The 21,250-nt window shown below is 51.0% G+C and overlaps 1 protein-coding gene across 6 annotated transcripts in view; it reads left to right on the top strand.

The window, feature by feature from the left end:
• GARNL3 (GTPase activating Rap/RanGAP domain like 3) overlaps positions 1–21,250 on the top strand; it is a 117,947-nt gene that overhangs the window by 7,210 nt on the left and 89,487 nt on the right. For 4 of the 6 annotated variants that reach the window (XM_037036524.1, XM_037036525.1, XM_037036526.1 and 1 more), the window contains exon 2: positions 6,562–6,732. The exons of 1 other annotated variant lie outside the window; for it this stretch is intronic. In XM_037036524.1, coding sequence (XP_036892419.1) covers positions 6,562–6,732 — 171 coding nt within the window. The remainder of the gene's footprint in view (positions 1–6,561; positions 6,733–21,250) is intronic. One more of the 6 variants, XM_037036527.1, reaches the window with a different exon arrangement.

The following is a 21,250-nucleotide window of genomic DNA, read 5'->3' on the forward strand; positions in this document are numbered from 1 at the left end:
GAAATTATGTTTGGCTGCCTGGTGCCCAGAGCCGAAGGTCTAAACAGAGATGAGGTCTGACAGATGACGCTGTAAGAAAATTGTAAGCGGTTTGGCCTGAGCAGTGGGTTGCTGGTTTTCCCAGCGTGGGTCGCGGGGAATTCTAACGCTACACGTGAATGCGGAGATGGGGAGTACAGACCACACTCGTGGTTGTCTCTAAAGCTAGGGGGAAGATTAAAAATAATTAAGATGATTTACCTCCCCCCCCAATACTGTCTGAAATTGGGTGTGTGTTTTACACTCATGACACCCCAGTTCACGTGGTAGGTGCTTAATTGCCAAATGAGGTCTGTGGCTTCCTTATTGGACAGCGCAGGTTTGGACCCTCAGGTAGGAAATGTTGGAAGGAGGCATCGAGGCTTTCATTTCGTTCTGCAAGGTGACTAACAGTGAGATAGGGCAGGGTCAGCAGTGCGGGGGAAGGTGGGGCAGGGGCCTTCAGGAAAGGGAATCACTAAATAACCTCATGGGTCAGGAAGAACGACTATGATTCGGCGAACGACAATTTTGATGGACTATAGCTGTTCATATAAATCTCAAGTAAAGGTCAGGCTTCGAGACTTAAAGGTGAAGCCATCATGTCATGGATACATGATGGCATTAAAAACTTTTATTTGGGGAAATTAGTGTAAATAAACAGTTAAAAAACGGAGAGGGAATGATTGTTCTGTGTCAGATGCTGCTGATGGGTCAAACAAAATGAAGAACTAAGAACTGGCCATCAGGCATCACGTTCATTAGTGGCCTTTGACAAGAGCTGTTCCTGGGGAGGGCGAGAGCGACCGGCTCCCCGGACGGGCCTCGGGAGATAACAAAGGGAGAAGGACTGCAAACAGTGGACATTGCCAACTCTTGGGGGGGAGGGGATGCCAGCTGAAAATTGGTTGTTTGATTTGATTTTCTTTTGGTCTTTTTTTTGGCCTTCATTTTATAAAGACATTTATATCTGCTGGGAATGATCCAGTAAAGGGAAAAGATTTGTGTAGGGAGGGGTATATCACTTGAAAAAGAAAATTCATGGAGGATATAATAGCTGTCTCGCCACATTTGAAAAGGTGTCACAAAAAAGGAGCCAAGTCGCCCCGCCTCCGGCCCTGAGCTAGCCCTGAAATCACTGAGGGCTGGTGGGTAATGAAACAGCTCTGACTCGGGGTGAGAAAGTGCATCCCAGCAGCCAGTGTGCCCCACGTAGCTCACTGCAAAACGCAGCACCGTTTTTACCACTGGAGACGTGAAAGCGTCTCTAGGTTAGACTTGTGTTTCTCAACTTCCTTGTGTTCTCAGCAACACAGAGTTGGTCCAGCAGTTTTTGGTCGCACACTCTGGGAGACTCAAAACCACAGTTAGCAGGTCCATGACAGTGGCGCAGTCACTGTTCTGGGATGGCAGTGACCTTAGAGGCATCTGCAGTGAGTGTGCTGCTCTTTGGTTGCCCCTCAGCACCGCCTTGCTCCTTGAGCAGAAACGCTGGTCCAGCTCTGTTTTACACTCACACGGCACAATCCCTGTGTACTCCCATTAGAGCACGCTGCCTCTATTCACTGCCCACTGGAAGTGATATTGCTGCACCGACCAGAAGGGAGCCGTACCCTGCTCTCCGCTCTGCACAGGACCCGTGGACTGGCGGGCTCAAAATCCAAGCTGACATCTGCCACTGTGACCGCCAGTCAGTGATCTGTTGCCTACACCAGAACGTGCTCCGCCTTCTGTAAGCAGATGAGATTTAACAGCGATATGGGGAATTCTGCGCTCACAAAGTTGTTGGCAGGCTGGACGGCGGACACCCGTCTGAGCTCCCAGGAACAGCTCCAAGCCCCCGGACCGCCGTGCCCCATGTGTTCAGGGCAGCTGCCACTTCATAGCAAGAAACTGAGTGGTCCAGAGGCTGCTGCCCCCTTCACTCACTGCACAGCCCCGCTCCTGGCTCTGCTCTGAGCCCCAAAGCTGCCACCGCTGCTTCAGAAAGTGACAGAACCCAGCACCTGCTGCCTCCCAGAACCACAACAGCTCTGCTATGACCCACAAAAGCCAAATGGTGCTCTGGGTCCCCTCTCTGCATCTGCCTGTCTCCACTCCAGATCAGAGTCTCTCCTGAGCACATGTGAGTTGAGGGACCTGAATCCCAGGTAGAACCCTGAACTGCAGAGGAGGCAAGGACATTAACCTTGTGGTTTTCCAGCTTCTGCACAGTGGAGTGGAGTCGCAGTGGGCACTGAGCAAGTGGCCTCACCATACCTGCCACACACAGCATCTTTCTTCAGTCTAGCCAGAATAAATCAGGCACACTGATCAAAAGTTGGTGGCACGCTAGGAAAGGTTCCCAAACATTGGTGTGCCACCGTGTTCCTGGCATGCCAGTCTCGGAGCTGCTTCAGAGGGCACGGTGGTAGAAATGGAAAACCAAGCACTTGAAGTGGACTTTCCAACTGTAAGTGACAGTGATTCCAGACTCTGAGCTCAAATGGAAGTTAGGACAGAAATGCCTGTCTTATGATTTTTGGCCAGAGAGAAAAGTGCCTTCGGAAGAGCCGCCAGCCATGAAGTGTTTTCTAGAATCAGTGCCATCGACCTGGCCAGGAGCAGTGTTTTGCAGATGGATGGTCTGCTCCCTGCGGTTGTCAGTCCTGACAGGGCATCTGCCTGTCAGAGATTGGCAAAAACGTTGAGCAGGTCCCACAGTGGCCTGTGGAAGCCACCAGTGACCTCATTCAAGAAAGGCCAAGCCCTGGGCAGTGTGGCTCAGTCCATTGGAGCGTTGTCCCAGAAACTGGAGGACTGTGGGTTCAACTCCCGGTCAGAGCGCATTTCTGGGTTAAGGGTTTGGCCCCCAGTTGGGGCACATACAAGAGGCAACCAATCAGTGTTTCTCTCTCGCATCGATGTTTCTCTCCCTCTCTCTCCCTCTCTCCCCCTCTTTGAAATCAATAAGCACGTCCTCGGGTCGGATAAAAGAAAGGAAGACCAAATTGGCCTGACTTCGTCTCTCGGTTCCAAATGACTCTTTCCCTCCCAGTTTTGGCATTCACATAGTCACTGCCCATCCAGCCACTGTGTACTGAGCACGTCTATGTGCTAGGCACCGGGGACACAGTGGGCAAGACCGTGGGAGTCCTGATGTCATGGAGTTGACGTTCAACTGGGTGGGGGCAGGCTGTTCCAGCAGGAAAATGCACAACTGGGAAGCCTTGTGTTCTGAGTGCTGTGGAGGAAGAGGGGTACAGGACTGTGAGTGGCTGTGTAGGAGGGGGCAGTTTAGATTTAGGGACAGGGAATTTGTCCTCCCAGTGTCCCCTAAAGCAGATGTGGGTTTGAAGGTAGGCGATAACGATGGTCTGGGCTTGGGCTGAGGTGGTTTTCAGCTCCCAGGCTGAGCAAGGTATCTTGTACAACAGAGTGGGCGTGGCTCCTGGCAGTTTCCCTGTTCCTCTAGGAGTCGGGCTGAAGCTGAGTGACTGGTGCCGCCTGCGCTGGGGGCGAGGCCTGCGGTGTCCAAGGAGCCGGAACTGAGGCCTTGCTGCCTCTCAGGCCACTCTGCTGCATGCGGGGGTCTACCTGCCAGCCTTTGAGACGAATCAGGGCCACAGCTGTGTTCCTCTGGCTTGTTTCTCGCTGCGTTCTTGGGCCCCAGCAGGCCTGGCCTTGCCACCACAGACACTCACCTCTGCGGCCCCGCCCCCAGCTGTCCATGACTGCTATTGCTCCCTCGTGGCCATCAGCGGAGGGCTCACTGGAAAGCGGCCACATTTCTCATCACTGTCCTCCATTTAGACTCTCAATACTAACTCTCAGGACACACTGAGGGCTTGGGAGTCACAACAGAGGAGGAGAAAACTGGGAACTGTGGCTCCTGATGGCTGTCCCCAGTCTAATTAAAAACCCCACACATGCCCTTACGGGTGCCCTGCCGATTTCTTTTCAGCAGGCCCACTCCGCCCCACCCCTGCCCCCTGAAGCACCTCCACACTGAATTGGCTTTCTTCCTGCAACATTCTGGCAGCTTTATCCTGGAGCCTTGTGAAGTCTGTCTTGCATTATTTGATCTTTTGTTTTGAGAGGTTCTTGTTCTTTCATTTTCTTGAGAAAACAAAGCTTTTATGTTGTTCGTCTGATCCCTGTTAAAAATCTTCTCATCTCTACCCCTCACCTGCCTTTGCAAACCCTATTTCATAGGTCCTGTGCTAGTTGATTCCCGCCTGTTCATCTTGGAATCGGAGCAGTTTCGCCTGGGTCTGTGCATGCCTGGTGAGGACAGGGGCCAGCTCGCCTTGAGCCCCTTGCCTGTTTGTCTGAGCAACAGTGAATCTCCCTCAGTCCCTGAGCGCGAGCTCTGGCCTGGACTCTTCCTGGGCGGTGGAAGGGTGCGGGGCTGTGGCAACGGGCCACCTGACTGTACTCTCTCCCCAGGCTTCCCCCGGATCTGGAGGGTCCCCTGTGCCTGCTCAGTGTGCAACCCACGCAGGACTTCCCTTGAATTTTCAGCTGTCCCCACAAGCCTCACTTTAGGACAAACAGGTCTCTCCAAAGGTGGCCTCAGTTGGTGTGATTTTCTGACTCATGGGCCTATTCTAGGGGGTTCAAATAGGCCTTTGGCTAATATCGTTCAGGAGTTCAAACAGCTCCTAAGATAGAGTTTTTCTTCTCTCCTTCAGCCTTGCGCAGGTTAGGCCACAACCTCCGTGTTAGGAAGCTGGGCCACTGGGAGGAAAGAGGAAGCAGCAGGAGCTCCTGCCTGGCCTGCCTCCTCAGCGGCAGGTAGCCCTCCCGAGCGCGCTTGCTCATTTCCCTACTACATGCACTAGAGGCAGAGCTCGGGGTTCGCTTTCAGTTCGTCCACCCTTTATTGTGCACGGATCTTCAGAGTTACAGCACGGAGGCTGCCATTCTCTGGTGTCAACAGGTCTCCTTCGAATATTGGGCAATTTTTGGTTATTTGCATGGGTTCCGAAGAGTTGTCCGAATGCGCACTTACGCCACCAGCTTTCCTAGAAGTTCTTCAACTGCTGACTATTTTAAATAGCCAGACAATGAAGATAAAACATGTCAGAAGATTAGAGGACTGTACATTTTTTAAATTAGGAAGTTAAGACTAGGAAAGATAACTGAAATGAGTAAAAGGATTAAAATTAACAGGGATGAGACAGAATCTGAACAGTTAGAAAATGAAGCTAAAGAATTAGATGAAAGTATCAAAAAAGACCTCAGAAACTAGGGATAAAGTTATGGCAAAAAGATAAAATTAAATGATGGGGAGCGTTTTAAAGGACTAGTATTTAAGTATTTTTAAACAAAATTTAAAGCTGAAAGGGCTAAAACAGAAATAATCTTAGTAATTCAAAATTAAAAGAAAAGAAAAGATAGAACATAAGCTGTCAGAGGGGAGGGGGAGGGGAATTAGGCGGCCAGATGAAAAAGGTGAAGGGATTAAGAAAAAAAAAAAACCCAAGCAAACAAACAAGCTCATGGACACAGCAGCAGCGGGGTGATGAGCCGAGCGATGGGGTGGCGGGTAGAAGAGGATGAAGGGGGTGATGGTGCTGGGAGGAGACCTGGGCTGATGACCACACGGCACAGCGTGCAGACGACGTGTTAAGGATGGTACGCCTGAAACCGTGTAATCTTATTAACCACTGTCGCCCTAATAAATTCAATAACAATAAAAATAAGTTACAAAGAAGACATCACACAGAGTTCCTTTTTATTTTTATTTTCCATTTTCAAGTCATTGGGTCTTGTTTGCTTGTCTGTCTGTCATTTGAGGGAAAGGTGAGTCAAGAGCCCACTCATTGGCTCAGAAGGTAATTCCAACCCGGGAGCAGGTTGCCTACCTCTTCCCAGCAAAGCAGCCCCACCGCCACCCTGCCCCCCAGCCACCTTCCCACCTTCCTTGCTGGGTCCTCGAAGAAGGGAGCAGGCAGGCTTCAGGGATTCATTTCTCAGTTTGTTCCCACAAACAATCCATGCATTAATTCAGCAAGCGCCTACTGCTTACCCACTCTGCCCATCCTCTAGAAATGTGGGTTTGGTCCTCTTTGTCAACAGTGTTGTTGCCAGTGTATGTCCTTCTCGTGGCTTTTCTGGGAAACTTCAGTGGGAAAGTAGGTGATAATCTCAGCTCCCCTAGACCAACACAGTGAGGGGCATGAGGTCCCCCCACTAGTGTTTCCCTCAAATCACTCCAGATGTAGCTGCCCCTCCTTCCTGGATGAATGCTGCCTTTTCCTCAATGAGTCCCTTGTGGTTTAGATGCTCACTGTCCTCCTTGTCCCCTGGCCCCCGCTGACCTCACAGCGTGAATGACATCACTCATTGCTGAGGGATGAGGGAGAGTGTGGGCAGTGCCTTCCTGCCCCCAGCATGCTCAGGCATCACTTCCTGCAGTAAAGGCATGATGGGGGACCCCTGGGCCCTTAACTGATGAATGGGGCTGGCCTCTGGATGGTGGTGCCAGCATTGGCCAGTGACTGGCCCGCACGTCTCATTCTCTGTTCTCAGAGCCTTTCCCAACTCCCTCTGCTTCAGTACAGCACTCCAGCCTCCAGCCCCGCCGATGGATCCGCTGACGAAGGGGTCCTGCGGGGGTCAGGTCGCACACTCCCTTCTGTGGAAAGCAAAGTCATCTCTCTCCTTTGGCATCCAGTCCCTTCAGCCATGGCCAACGAAAGACCCTGAAGTAGAGTCCCAGGTCAACCTGTAAGTAAGTAAAAGAAACATCACCTGTTTGGCTCGTGTTCCCTGTAGCCTAAAATTCCTTGTTGTCCAGGAAGAAAATTCCCTTTTGAAGAGAGCATAGGAAGAGAGAAGAAGTGGATATTGAGTTGAGAGAGTTCATTTTTGTTCTTAATGATGTCTTATTCATGTATTTATTTATTGTACTTAGCAATATTTATTGAGCACCTACTCAGCCAGCTGCCCCCCCCCACCCCCGCATAATGAGCAAAATGGATTCAGTGCTTGTCATCAGGGGATTTACAGCTCATGGGACAAGGAGCCATTAGTCGCGTAACCACACAGAGAGATGCGAACTGATGGGTGATAAGTGCTATGAAATGCGTTACCTCAATTCGGTAAGGATTTGCAGATGCCTTCCATGTACCAACAACATACTGGGGATATAAGAAAATAAGAGATTTTCTTAACCTTGAATATCAAATAGTATCTAGAGGGAGGAAACATCCAATATTATTCAAAAGTAGTAGTAATAACTATCCTATAACTAATATGTTAATTCTAAGTCCTGTAGGGTGGTGACTGTGTTTTCCTGTTTACTCCCCAATCCCCAGGGTTTGGTTGTGGTTGCAGTAATGTTTGTTGGGTGAATGAATGAGTGATGGAAGAAGGTAGTACAAGGCAGGGTGTGTAGCTTTCCAGGGGAATCAAAGGCAACGTGGAGCCTTAAAAACAAGTGAGATGCTTCATCCATTCAATGCAACAAATACTTACTGATGCTTGGAGTACCCAGTGCTTTTGTAGAGCTAATTCGTAGCCAGGGGCAGGAAGCAAAATCACCTGTGGGGCTTAAGAAACAACTTATGCCTGAGGCCTGCCCCCAGAGATTCTGATTCAGTGGCTCTGGAGTGGCTAAAAGAGGGCTGTTCAGGACTCTTCTGCTCCAGGAGCTTACTGCCTTTGCAGGGAGACACAGTCACTAGAGACAAGCACACACCCTGTGCTGCAAGAGTAAGAAACCTGCTGGAGCACAGAGGAGAAGAGGGTAGCAGCTAAGCTTAGCCAGGTGGGAAGAGCGAAGAAGGCCACTTGAAACAGAGTGAACCGCAGAGCTAAGGGAGCCGTCGGATCCGTGAGAGTGTGTTCAGCCGTGTTGGTAGGCATTAAAGCGGCGGTCCTCAGCCCCGGCTGCACATGAGAACCATCCCGGGATTTTTAAAAACATACGGGAGACTGCACCACTTCCCCCACCCCCCACCGGGATTCCAAGGTTTAGGGTCGACACAAATACCCGTGTCTGTAAAGCTCTCACGTGCAGCAGATGTTGAGAAGGGCTGCTTTAAAAAACACGTCAGTCAGTACAGAATAGTGATGGAGCACCATACATGCCTAGCTAAGAAGTCTGAACTTTATATGATAGGCAACAGGGAGCCACTGGTAGCTTTTGATGTTAAGAGATACTGCAGTTTGAGGTGGACAAGGTTCGCAGAGTCTGGATAAATTTATATTGCTAGTTCCATGCAGTGGATTCTTCAGGGAAACTAGGGAGTCACTGCCGACTTTTCAGAGCTACCACCACACATTCCACAAATGGCCCCAAAGTCCGTTTATGAGAATATGGGAATTGAATGTTTCCTTGATTTGAAACTGAAATCTAAAATTTCAGTGAATAGTGAATTTTCTGAGCAAAAGGGGCTCATTTTTTTAGAGGCCGCTGGTAACCAGAGACCTGGGCGGCCCTGGAGTGCTGCAAGGGAGGAAAGGCACGCCAAGGCTTCATCTGCCAAAGGTGGGATGGGAAGAGTCCCTCTGTCTTCCTCCCAGTACCAGGCGGAGGCACAGTCCTCACAGTTGTTCGGCAGGCACCGTCTTTTAGCTATAAACTACCAGCCCCACAATGCATCGCGCGGGTGGCGCTGTCATAGGGGCAGGCAGAACTGTGGCAGAGCCTATGAGCAGCAAGGAATCAGCCCGTGCTGGTGTCTTCTGGGTCCTATTGGTGAACCTGGCTAGGGGCCCGGCCAAGCCCTGGAGATAGGTGGTCTAATGGCTAGCAAGGCTGTCAGGAGATTGAGCCTGTAGGGATCTTGAAACTGAGTCTACCAAAAGGCAGATGGGTTCTACAGAAAACGTTCTACAGGAAGAAAGATGAGTCTTTAAAAACTGCCAGTCTATGCGCAACTCATTCATTAACTCGTTCATTCAACAAACATTTATTAATTACTTGCATACCAGGCACTTGCTCAAACATCCTAAGCACGTTTACTTATTTAGTCTTCACACACACGTGCACACACACACAACCCGAGATGAGGTAGGTACTGTTAGCTTCATTTTGCAGATAAGGAAGCTGCGGGACCAGAAGTTAAGAGACATGTCCAGGACGCAAAGCTTGTTAGTGACAGCTGTAAGGGATTCGAACCTAAGTCATTCTGGCTCCAGTGCCCACAACCTAACTTCTCTGTGCTTTTAGCTGTGCAATGGGGAACAGTGTTTATGGGGTGCCAGTGTCCACAGGGCGTCGTGGTACTGTCCAGTGATGAATATAACGCTACCATACTGGACACCAATCAAGCTGACCAAGCACCAGGAACTGTGGAGATATGAAGACCTATTCTCTGCCAGAGGCATCTGGTGTCTATTCAGCCATTTACTGAGCATGTACGTGCTGTGCTGAGCCTTGTGCTAGGTGCTGGGGGTGCGAAGAAAACACATCTTTCTGGACTAAGTTGGGGATTAAGAAAGTGCTGTTACCTAGGGCGGTCTAAGGAGATTCTCGGCGGAGGGAAGACTTGAAGGATAGGAAGTTTCCTTGGCGGAGGTGGGGGAGACCTTCCCGGACATACGTGCACGTGTGCAGAGGCCAGCCGCACTGAAGCACTTTGGGTGTTAAGGGAACTACGAACAGCGGTTTGGCCGGTGCTCCCTGGGGAGTGGTGAGCAGTGAGTCTGGGAAGGCAGACAGAAGCCAATTCATTGGGGAGTGGGAGGGCTTGACTGCCCTGCTGAGAAGTGTGATCTGACTCCTTAGGGCTGGGCAGAGCGTGATCCGAGTTGCCTGCTGGAAAGGTACCTGGCGTCTGTGGGCAGCTGGATTGCAGTATCAGGGCTGGTGGCCAGGAGACCTGTCAAAGTGGGCAGGTAAGAGATAGTAAGCAGGGGCCATGAGGCTGATTTAAGACATTCAAGAGGAAGATTAGCGTGTACCAGGGAAACTTACAAGTGGTGGAATATGGCAGGTGAACCATGGAGTTTTGACTCGGGCAACTGGAAGGTTGTTCTTGCCACTAATAAGAGGACCCTGAGAAGAGACGGCACAAAATCCGAGATGGAATAAGACAAGTTCATTAGATATTTGCTGTCAGGGGCAAGAGGGGTCCCACTACATCTCTGGGGACAGAGGGTACCTAGGAAAGGATTTTTTGCAGAGAATAATGTGAAATGGACCTCAACCAAGAAATAGCTCCTTCCTTTCCTTCTGTGCTTTCTCTCCAGTAGGATTTAGGAGGCAGAGACGGGGGGAGCGGGATGTCCCGGGCGGCCTGTCCCAGTTTGCCTCTCGTGTGGCAGAAGGTCTGGAAAGGCAGACTGAGGGGCGTGCTGTGGAAGATGTTGTACTTCATCCTTGGGACCTTGTTTTTGAGTGGATTTTGAGACAGGCAAGCAATGGTTTGAGCTCTGCTTTTTAAAAGTTAATTTCACAGCTATGCACAGTAGGGAGCCCAGGAAACCAATTAATAAATGGACTGGGTGGGGGCTTGTTGATTGTAAGTGACAGAAAACCAACTCAAGGTAGCGTAAGCCCAAAAAGGAGCAGGTATGGGGTCATGTAACCAAACTAAGGGACAGATCGGGCTTTGGGGGTGACCAGATCCAAAGACTCGAATGCTGCGGTCAGACCATTTTTCTCTCACGCCTACCACCTCCCGTCATGTAGCCCTGCTTCCAAAAGCCTTGAAAGAGCTAGCTTGCTCCTGAGTGAAGGACCACTTTATTTTAAAACACAGTGCAGGAAAGCAGGCTTTTTCGTTTACTGTTAGGGGAGATTCTACTCCCCGGTGCTCGAGTGTCCGCGAAGAAACCTCTGCTTCCTCCTGTGGAGGAAGGGCTGGATGGCTGCCTTGTCCCCTTCCTTCTGGCCTCTCTAGCTTTTTCAGGATCTGATTTCCCACAGAGCTGTGTGATGTTTCCTCTCGCATTTCCAGGTGGACAAGCACACCTGAGTCTTCTAGAGTCAGGTGTGGAGGCCCGTCTGCCTTGGTCTCCCCTGTTGGAGACTGACAGTGGAGACTGATGCAGCAAATCCCCCGGCAGCCGGGAGTCTGCCCTTCCACAGAACAGACTCTCCCTTGGGGTGGGGGCTGTTCCAGGTCTGCGCAGTGGGGGGAGTGGGGAGTAGGAAGCCCCTTTGGCTCTTGGGCTCAGTTCGCTAACGAAACTCTAGCAGTGAAGAAATTGACATTTTGATTTCCGTTTCCCCCATTCCCGTCACTAATTCCCGACCGATTGCAAACAGAGACGGGTGCGCTTCGATTTATTGACCAGGTCCCAAAGCTCCAACAATGGTGAGATGGGGGTGGGCACTCTGTGCGGGTCCGGTTAGGACAGGTTGATTTGGTTTGGTTGGTTCTGAGTCTCTATCTGGTGTGTAGAAAGGGCTCACTAGATATATTTGTTGGTGTGAGTTAAGTGTAAAAGAGCAGAGATGCCAGTCAGAAGGTTTCTGCACCAAGGAATTTCCGCGCTAAAGCAGAGAAAGCAGAAATGGAAAGGAGGAGCAAGGGATCAGAGACATTGTGGAATTCTGCGCGCGTCCTCAGGGCCAAATGGCACAGTCGAGGACGTGTGCAGAGGACGTGCCCAGCCCTGGGAGATAACACAATGATAAGCCAGGCTGATGGTGGGGAGAGGAAGTGCGGGGCTGAGCGTGCAGGAGAGGGGGGCTTTGCCCGTACAGCCTTGTAGTTTTGAAGCAAGCGAATGTGTTATTTCTTCAAAGAATGAAATACACACGCACAGATACAAACCTACAGCTTTTGAAAGTGATGCCGTGCAGGGAGCAGTAACAGGTCCCGGTGACGATTAGATGCTGGCTACGAGAGAAGACAGAGGTGACTCTGGGCTTGGTACCTTGAGTGACGCAGCCGTGGGAGTGAGTGGGATTTCGGCCAGGTTATGCGTGGGGGCTGCTGGAGTGCCCAGGGAAGCGTGCCCGGCAGTGGGAAGTCGGAGTCTGTGGTGGGAGAGAAAGAACCAAGTTGGAGACACGGTTTGGAGAGTTGTTGTCGCGGAGGTGCAGGAATGGCGAGGTCCCCAGGGAGGGAGGTGGCCTGAGTGAAGGGAGAGGAATGTGGATCTTCGTTCTTCAGGGACTTCGTGCAGTTACAGCTTGTGCCGGGGAGGAGCGTGGGCTCGCTCCGCAGGACATCCTGGCCCTGCGCTGGGAATGGAAGCTGCGGGTGCCCTGCTCCCCACGGAGCTCCACGTCCCCTGGGGGAGGGGGGGCAGCTGCTAAAAGCAATAATTTTTCCTCAAGGAGGTTAGGCCATTACTAAGAACGGAATTCCTTTGACGATTCCAGTTTTCTATTCTTTCAAATGTCACAGTCCTTCACAGGCTGACAACCCATTTTTGGTGCTCACCTCATCTCAAAGTGCAGAACACCATGAGGACACACTATAAATAGTGGCTAGATATTATTATTCTTTTAATCATTGCTTTTAAGGGACAAGATGAAATAGTTTAGGCTCCCCTGCCCTAAATGGACGTCAGCCAGCACTCATTTTTGTAAATCCCGCTCTGGCTGTGGAAGCAGGCTGGTGGTTTTCTTGTCGTCTCCTCTGGAAATAAATGTGCTTAGTGAAAAGGCTCTTGCCTCCTGTATTTCTGTACGTTTAGTTTATCTGTTATTTCGCTTTCTTTAAAGAATACCCCGCCCCCTTCCCTCACCCTCCCCCAGTTTCATTTTCTTAGACTATCTCAGAATCAGAGAAGCTTAGTGAAGTCAGAATTTTAGAAAATCGTTCAAGTACAGTGTTTGACCTTAAAAGCATGGCGTAAGCTGCTTTACTTGTAACTACGTGCTCTGAATGCGCCTGGAAGAAAACAGGACAGATAAGCTTGGAATGGATCCAACTTGGTCCAGAACATTATAATGCGATGCAGAGATTATTTAGAAATTAGCCCGGGCCTTCCCCCCTCCTAGGTTACCTCAAGGTGAAATCCAGTCAGTTCTACACCATTTGTTTTTATGTTTGCGGCTAAGAATTTTTCGCATATTGGCATTGGCTGTGAAGGAGGTCAGAATATGCCGCCTGAACACATGCCACTTTGGCCTAAGGACGATTTCAAGCTGAAGGCAATTGAGAAGAAGCAGGCGCAGGGAGAAATGTCTGCACTCCCTCTCTCCGCCTGAAAGCAGGGCGGAAATTTCCTTCTGTGAAGCCTGCCCCTCCTCCCTCCGGTACCGGGAGGTAGAGGACATGGACAGGGAAGGCACCAAGATGAGTCTTCATGCAGAAACCGAATGACCCTCAGAGGCCAGCGGGTTGCCCCAGAGTTCACCCACCCATGATCTCCCACTCCTGGGAGCCCCGGCCCTTTTCTCCCGTGTCGTCCCCACTGCACGATTTATCGCCCTTCGTTAGAGCGGTGTGTAAGCGCCTGCGTCTGCCTGCCTCTTTAGCTTTGCTTTTCAGTGGAGCCCTGGTGCCCATCAAAGTACAAGGAAAACTTGTGCGCCTCTGCTCCTGTTAGTCTGTCTGCAGTCCCTTTAATTCGCAAGCCCCGGTCACAGAACCTAACAGAACCTCAGGGTGCAGGGAAAGTCTTTCCTCCCCGACAGCTAAGTTCCTAAAATGAGAACCTCTCCCTAACGGCACATTCTGGCTTGCCCCTAATTTCCCCAGAGAGCCTCTTCTTCTCTTCCTTGTGCCGCTGTCCCAGCACACACACCTCTTCTCCCCCACGAGAGGCTGCACGGCCTCCGTCTGTTCGAACAGCCACCGCGCTCAACTAGACACTGTGCCGAGTGCTTCGTGTGCGTTTTTTCCTCAAAGCCGATAGCCCTGTGATGGAGTTGCCGTGGGCATCCGTATTTGTTGGGTAAGTTAGCTAATTACGCCCCATTTTACGGCGGCAGACCTGATGGCTCCTGACAGCTGTTTTGTGCCCAAAACCAGGCCGTGAACTGGTGGTGCGTTAGACCAGGCTAAGTCAGTGTCAGACCACACTTATGCCCCTGTGACTCCTGTACACAGGTAGATGTTACTTTATTGAAGTTTAGGGGCAGGTTCTATATCTTCTCTGTATGGCATTTTAAAGTAAATATTTTGTTGAGCTGTAATTTATGTGCAATAAATTGCAAGGATCTTAAGTATGGGGTTGAGTGAGTTTGACACTTGCTGCTGATTCACTTTCTAGAGTTCCCAGGGAGGGAGGTGGCCCGAGTGAAGGGTCCACCAGCTGCCCTTAACCGTAATACGTATTTACTACAGGGCGCCAATGACTAGCCACAGCGAACATAAGCTTCATCAGGAGGTAACGGCTAGGGAATGGTGTCATTGTTTGTTTATTGAGTTGGTTCCCGCAGCATTTCTTTGTTTGCTCGTTTTACTGGCGTTGTATTAACCTCTGAGATGAATTTTAACCCGAGGCGACATTCGCAGGGTTTTCATGCCTGCTCAAAGACAGGGTCCGTGAACGCACAGCCGACAGCAGCAGAACTGTGAGCGCCTGGGCGCCTCTCCAGCCGGATCCTAGAGGAAGTTACACACAGTCCGTGGGTTTGCCCTGCCTGCTCTCCAGGCGCCCACACAGCGCTGCCCACCCCACCCTCCCGTATCGCTCTCGACCCCTGTGAAGAGGAAAACCCTCAGGGATTACAATGACTTTCCTCAAATATTTGTGTGAAGAGCTTTCCTGTAGAAGTGATCTTAACTCATTTTATGCAGGCTTCCTGCCTTTCACCCATCCATCTATCCACCCATCTGTCATTGCACAAAATCCCACTAAGAGGTAACGGCTAAGCATTACGTTAGGTGGTAAGAATTTTGCATTGGATTAGACCAGTACGTCACCTACCATAGCAGAGCTTATGTTCTAGTGGGGGAGGCAGACGTCAATCCAATGCTGTCCTTGTCATTTCTAGTCTGGGAGTGGGTCTGGGAGAGGAAGGAGGAGTGTGGGGGAGCATTCTAGGTCCTAAGACGAGAAGGAGCTTGGCAAGCTGGAGGAAAAGAGGGCTGGAGTGCTGAGAGGCAGGGGAGGGCGGGCCAGACTAGACAGGGGCCGGGGGTGTGTGAGTGATGATGGAGGCGTAAAAAATGAAAGGGTGAAAATGGAGGACCAGCTGGTGGAAATTAAGGTGTGATAGATTTCAACTCAATATAGAAAAACACTGTCTACCCGGAAGAATGGAGGGCTTTGGGACATAATGTGTTTGTTATCACTGATGGTATCGAAGTAGAGACTGGGGAGCTGGTTTTCAAGTATCCGATAGAGGATACACAATCACAGATGACGGGTGGGACACCAGATGGTCCTCAAGCTTCTGGACCTGGAAGAATCCACCGCCCTCAGCTCCTGTGAGGAGGGGGCGGGAAGATGGGCAAGGCCGTGCCAGAGTCTGGGTGTGAATCGGTGAGGGTCCGTCAGACTGAGGGACTGGACTGGGTAAAGTGGGAGGTGGTCACGGATGCTATTGCATGACCGACTGTAGATCCCGAAAGACAGGGAGAAGTCAAAGGTGATTCCATAGCTGGGAGACTGTGAAAGTCCTCATGTGCCAACAGAAATGGGACCAGGTGGTTGGATGAGTTCTGGAAAAACCATACTGAGCTGCTGGTGCTTCTGGGAGCATTAGGAAAGGTGACCGGGCCTGGTTAACACGGAGTATGTGTGAGTGTGTCGGTAATGTCGGTGCTGCACGAGTAGATAAATCCTGCAGAGGACAGACCCTAGGGAGCCCTTCAAGTTTGGGAACAGAAAAGAGAGGAGGAGCCAGTGAGGGAGACAGAGAGGAGACACATTCCTGGAACTTGGCAGAGGAGGTACGTCCATGGCATCCAGCGGGTAGAGGACAGATCTGCCAGCATTTCCTGTAGAATTTGTTTTCGTTAGCACTATGAGTGCACCCTGACCAGTGTGGCTCCGTTGGCCGGGTGTAGCCCTGCAAAGCGTGAGGTCACTGGTCGGGTGCTCAGTCAGGGCACACGCCTGGGTTGCAGGTTTGGTCCCTGGTCAGGGCACGAGAGGCAACCGGTGGATGTGTCTCTCTCACGTCGATGCTTCTCTCCCTTTCTTTCTCCTTCCCTTCCCCTCTCTTGCAAAACAAAAACAAACACAAACAAATGAACAAAAACAAAAGGAAGCACAACAATGCTCAGGTTTCACTCCTGAAGAGTCTGAGGAGGTTAAGGTGCAAACTGGCACCATTTGTGTATTTAGATGAAAACTTTAAAACTTCTGCAAGGAATGGTAGGAGACTATCTTTATGCCATCATGATGGTGAAGGATTTTTTAAGTCAGAAAAACAAAGATCGTTCAAGGAAAAGACTGAAAATATCTACATTAGAATTTTAAATTTTCTACATGATAAAAGACATCAGGGAAACAGCTTGAAAAAGAAAAAACACTCTCTGGGAGAAGACATCTATAGTTTGTTAACTGAAAAAGCGCTGACATTCAGAACATATGAATTATTCCTGCAAATCAATTAAGAGAAGGCCAGCAGCCTACAAAAAGGGGCCGAGGATTTGGGATGGGCAAACCCCAGAAACGGTAGCTCAATGGCTGACAAGCCCAGGAGAAGAGGTTCAAACTATTGAGTTATCAGAGGAGTGCAAATTACAACCACAACTCCGCAAGACACCATTTTATATCCTTCAGACTGACAACAACCAATGTCTGACAATCCCGGGTGTCGGCTAGGATATGGGGCAAATAGAACTGACACGGTGCTGAAGGGAGAGTGAGCCGCTGTCCTGTTAGTCGTCGCTGAACGTCGTCGACAGGTTCTTGGAGCCGCAGCGAGACAACACAGCAAAGCCAGGTGTGCAGCAGGCCAACTGATACAAACAAGAGTGAGGTTCCTCCAGCGCCTCGTCAAGGTCGTAACAGAACAACACTGAACAAAATGACGTTAGCTGAGGACCTGCTGTGCTCACTTCGGAAAGCAAATTCGGCGCCATGGAGGAAAACAAAGGTGCGCACATCACGGTCCACCAGTCGCCCTCCTGGGCGTGGGTCTAGGGAAGCGATTGCCCGTGCGTTCGGGAAGACGTGGAAGAGGGTGTTCATTTCAGCACTGTTTAAAAATTGGAAACAACCGAGATGCCCCACAACGGGGGGAGGGAGGACCACTTCGGTGTCAGTACAGCCGGTTGCGGCCGTGTAAGGGAATGCAGTGGAGCTGCAGGTGTGTCGACACACACCAACCTCAAAAACAAATTGTTTAGCCAAAGAAGCTAGTCACAGGAAGTTGTGCACGATAGGGTATTCTTTTGTGTAAAATTTTACAACATTCCAAATCACGCCATTTATTTTTCTTAAGATTTTATTTATTTTTAGGCAAAAGGGAAGGGTAGGAGACAGAGAAAGGGAGAAACATCAGTGTGTGGTTGCCTGTCATGAGCCCCACTCACTGGGGACCTGGCCTGCAACCCAGGCTTGTGCCCTGACTGGGAATCGGACCGGCAACTGCTTGGTTTGCAGGCCTGCACTCAATCCACTGAGGTACACCATCTAAGACATGTATATTGTTTTGAATAAGTACACAGTCAGTACAAATATAAAAAGGTAAGCAGGAAGTATAAATTAAATTATTTGGTGGTTTCAGGGGAGGGGAGATGTACACAGGAATTTCAAGTCTGTCTATAATGTCCCTATGTTACTCTTTTTCTGCCTTGAAATATTTCATAATAAAGCAAATCGAGAAGAAATCCAGGTGATCCCAATATAAGCTGGGTTCAGAACCAAGGTCCAGATCCCCGTGTGCATGTGAATCCTTCAGGGGAGTCTTGTTAAAAGGCTGACTGTGTTCCAGTGGGTCTCGGTGGGGCCCAAGAGCCTGAGTTTCTAAGGAGCTCAGGTTGCAGGCCCACACTCTGCAGCAAGGGTCAGAGTGACCTTGACGTTCTCTAGGATTCTTGCTGCTGGGGGGCAGTTCAGAAACACCCACTCTGGGTAATGTGCTTCCTTCAGAGTCTGGGTGCAGTTAGAGGCAGAACATGCGAATGAATCTCAGTGGGGAGATTTTGAGAACCTCGGGGGCGAGGCTCTGGAAGGATTTCCCCAAAGAAGTGAAATGCACAGGTGGTGGGAGATACACAGCAGCATATGTTGTCTGCTTATTTTTTCCCCTTAAACAAATTTCTGCTTAACCCTTTGTGGCCACGCATGTATAAGGCTCCTGTGGGCAGTGCTTCCCCTACCAGATCACACTCAGAGCTGGAAACCCCCAGTTCTTGACCTTACAGGAGGGGAGAAGCCAAGTTCACTGAAGAGGGGGCAGGGAGGAGCAGACGCGCAGACGCTACATGTTGCAGGAGTCAGTTTGTAGATTGGGGTTCCCAGGTTTCTGGACGGTGGGCCTTGAGCTGAGAGAGAGTAACAGAGCTCCCGGGCGTCTGCCCTGGGCCCCCGCCCCTGGAAGGCTGCGTGCACCACTTATGAGGGGGGTGAAAAGAGGCCGGTTGACAGTTTCCTGGGTTGCTCCACACAGGTGTGCTTCGCTTGCACAGTATTTTTTCCCCCAGGGAGTCCTATGCACTCTGCATTTTCCTGCCGCGCTGTGCGTGCCAGCAGTAGGGACCACACTCCTCAGGTTTAGCGCCTGGTACCCACGGGCACCCAGTAGCTGCTTATTAGATGAGTGAAAGGGCATTGGCTCAGAGGCAGTTTGTTAAATGAAACTTTTTACTTTGAGAGAACCGTAGGTTCATATGCAGTTGTAAGAAATGGGACAGAGAGACCCGCTGTCCCTTCTACCCAGTTTCCTCCAATGGCAAAGTCATTGACAAAGCCCCCTGGGGTGAGACGTCCCCTTTTACATCCATGTTGCCACACTTGTGAGTTCATTCGTCCATCACCACTGACAAGACACCGTCCTACCTCCCCTCCCCCACCTCCCCGTTCCCTCGCTAACTCGGTTGTTTTGGGAAGGTTGCATAAACGGGGTCATGCAGGACGTAAGCTTTTAGGACTGGCCTTTTCCACTCAGCACAGTGCCCTGGAGATTTGCCCCGGTTGTTGTGTGTATCGGTGGTGAGTTCCCTGGAACTGCGGAGTTGGGCTCTGTGGTGGGCTGCACCACAGTTTAACTGTTCTCCCTTCGACGGACACCAGGCCTTTTCCAGTGTGGGGACACTATGAATAACACTGCTATGAACATTCGCGTCAGGCTTTTGTGACTGTGCATCTTCATTTCTCTGGGATACGTGCCTAAGAACACCGTTCCTGGGGCACCAGGCGACGGCGTGTTAACTTTGATAAGAAACCATCCAGTGTCTTCCAAAGAGGCTTAGCTGACCATCTCGCATTCACACCCGGGTCCTCGCCAGCGCTCACTGTGGTTGCTGTGTTTTTATTGAGAGAGAGAATGTCAAGGGCACTGCAGGGACCATCATCGAAGGGAACCTTACAGTGAGTCACTGCGAGACTCACTGAATAGTGGGAACCAGGCAGGTTCTGGGGACACATGCCATGGTCAGAAACCTAGTGGACACGTACACACAGTGGGAGGGCCGCGTTCCAGAGTGTCTGAGAAAGGAGGATTAGAGAGGGAAAGATGACCGAGCGATGGCGAAAGTCACATCACATGTCCCTGAGGTTTGTCAGACTATCTAATGGCAGAGGGGGCAGGGGTGCGGGAGGGGTAGCAGGCAGGAGCCCACCTGCGTTCAAGCAGAGCCAAAGCGAGCAGAGTATCAGTTATGTGTGACTCGCTTACTCACCAAATACCTGTTGGGCAGCTGCTTAGAGGCAGGCCCTCTGCCGGACTCACGAGGCCTGGTGACGACAGGAGAGGCAAGGTCCCCACAGGGTACCCAGCCCTCATTTGGTGGCTGCTGTGTGGCAGGTGTTGCCCTCAGCACCTTGTGATGCCTTTCAGTCCTCCCATGGAGACAGGCTCTCCTTCCCGCCCACCTGACGGAGGAGGAAATGGGCTCAGTGCGCAGAAGTAGCTGCCGGGGTTCACAGAGCTGGTGGGCCTGAAATCCAGACTCGGGCACGACTGACCGTGTCATGGCCTCGGAGCTCGTAAGGGGTGGTGAGACCCAGATCCTAGCGTGGGAACGCATGGCGCCGCAGCCCCAGGGAGCCCCAGGGCAGCTGGGGTGGGGGTCTGGAGCGGGAGGCAGGGGCTCCGAGCACCTGAGACCCTCCCCCTCTGGGAAGCTTCCTGCTTACTTCCCAGCCTCTCAAATCTGGGGTCCTAAATCTCCTCTAAAGGGGTCAGAGAACCTTCTGTTTCATCCTTAGAAATCACTGGTGTCTCTGGTACAATTGACATCTCTGCTTTTCTGTGTCACCTTTGGAAGGAAAGATGATCAACTATTCTAGACTCTGCTGCTAGAAGGTTCTGGGCTCCCTCGAAGCCTAAGTCTGCGGTCTGGCACGTGGTTTACCTTCTCCCTCCCTCACTTAGGGGTCCCTTCTATCTGTTACTACTATGTGCTTAGCAAGGGGGCTGCCTGATGTGTCTCAGATTCTCTGCTGACCCGGAAAGAGCCCCATTCTTGCTGTTGGCTTTGACTCTCCCAGCAGGACTGGATACGACTGAGGCCTGGATTGGCGGGGTCTAGCCAGTCTACGGACCAGTCATTAGCCTTAGGGCTAATCTCTGGGTGAGCTGATTGAGGACCAGGATCCAATTCAGCTTCCTCCTTTTTTCTTATTCAGTTTCCATGACTTTGGCTTTTTGAAGGCGGTTGTCCTGCTTTCCAGGAACCGACTTATATGTAATGGCCATTTTCTAGCCTCTGCTTAGAGCTGGAAATCTTTGCTTTCATCCTGAGCCCTGTTTGGAGCTTTCACTGGAAGGTTCTCAGCTCCGTCCATACTTGTGGAGCGTGGTCCAGCACCCTCATGCACTAATTTGCTAAAACAGAGGCATCTATATTTAGAACCTAGATCACATTGCATGTGAGGAACTTGAACTCCCTGGTGCGGTTTGGATGTGCCTTGTGCTGGTGAACACCCTCTCTGTCCCCAGGATTTTCCTGGTGCGGCCAGACTGCTCGGTCAACACTGCAGGAAGGGGAGGCCTGCCGAGCTGTGGTGCTGCCCCCCGCGCTGCCCCGGAGGCTGTGGCTGGGCCCCGGGTCTCCCTTTCTGCTGCAGGGGGCACAGAAGTCGTCTTTCAAAACACTCTTTTAAACACTAGTAATCCTCCTGGCTGGCGTGGCTCAGTGGGTTGAGTGCCGGCCTGGGAGCTGAAGGTCGCCGATTGGGTTCCCAGTCAGGGCCCGTGCCTGGGCTGCAGGCCAGGTAGGGGGCACTTGAGAGGCAACCACACATTGATGTTTCTCTCCCTCTCTTC

Source organism: Sturnira hondurensis, unplaced genomic scaffold (genome assembly GCF_014824575.4).
Source record: "Sturnira hondurensis isolate 20B ecotype Veracruz unplaced genomic scaffold, ASM1482457v3 Scaffold0022908, whole genome shotgun sequence".
In the NCBI taxonomy this organism is placed as follows: domain Eukaryota; kingdom Metazoa; phylum Chordata; class Mammalia; order Chiroptera; family Phyllostomidae; genus Sturnira; species Sturnira hondurensis.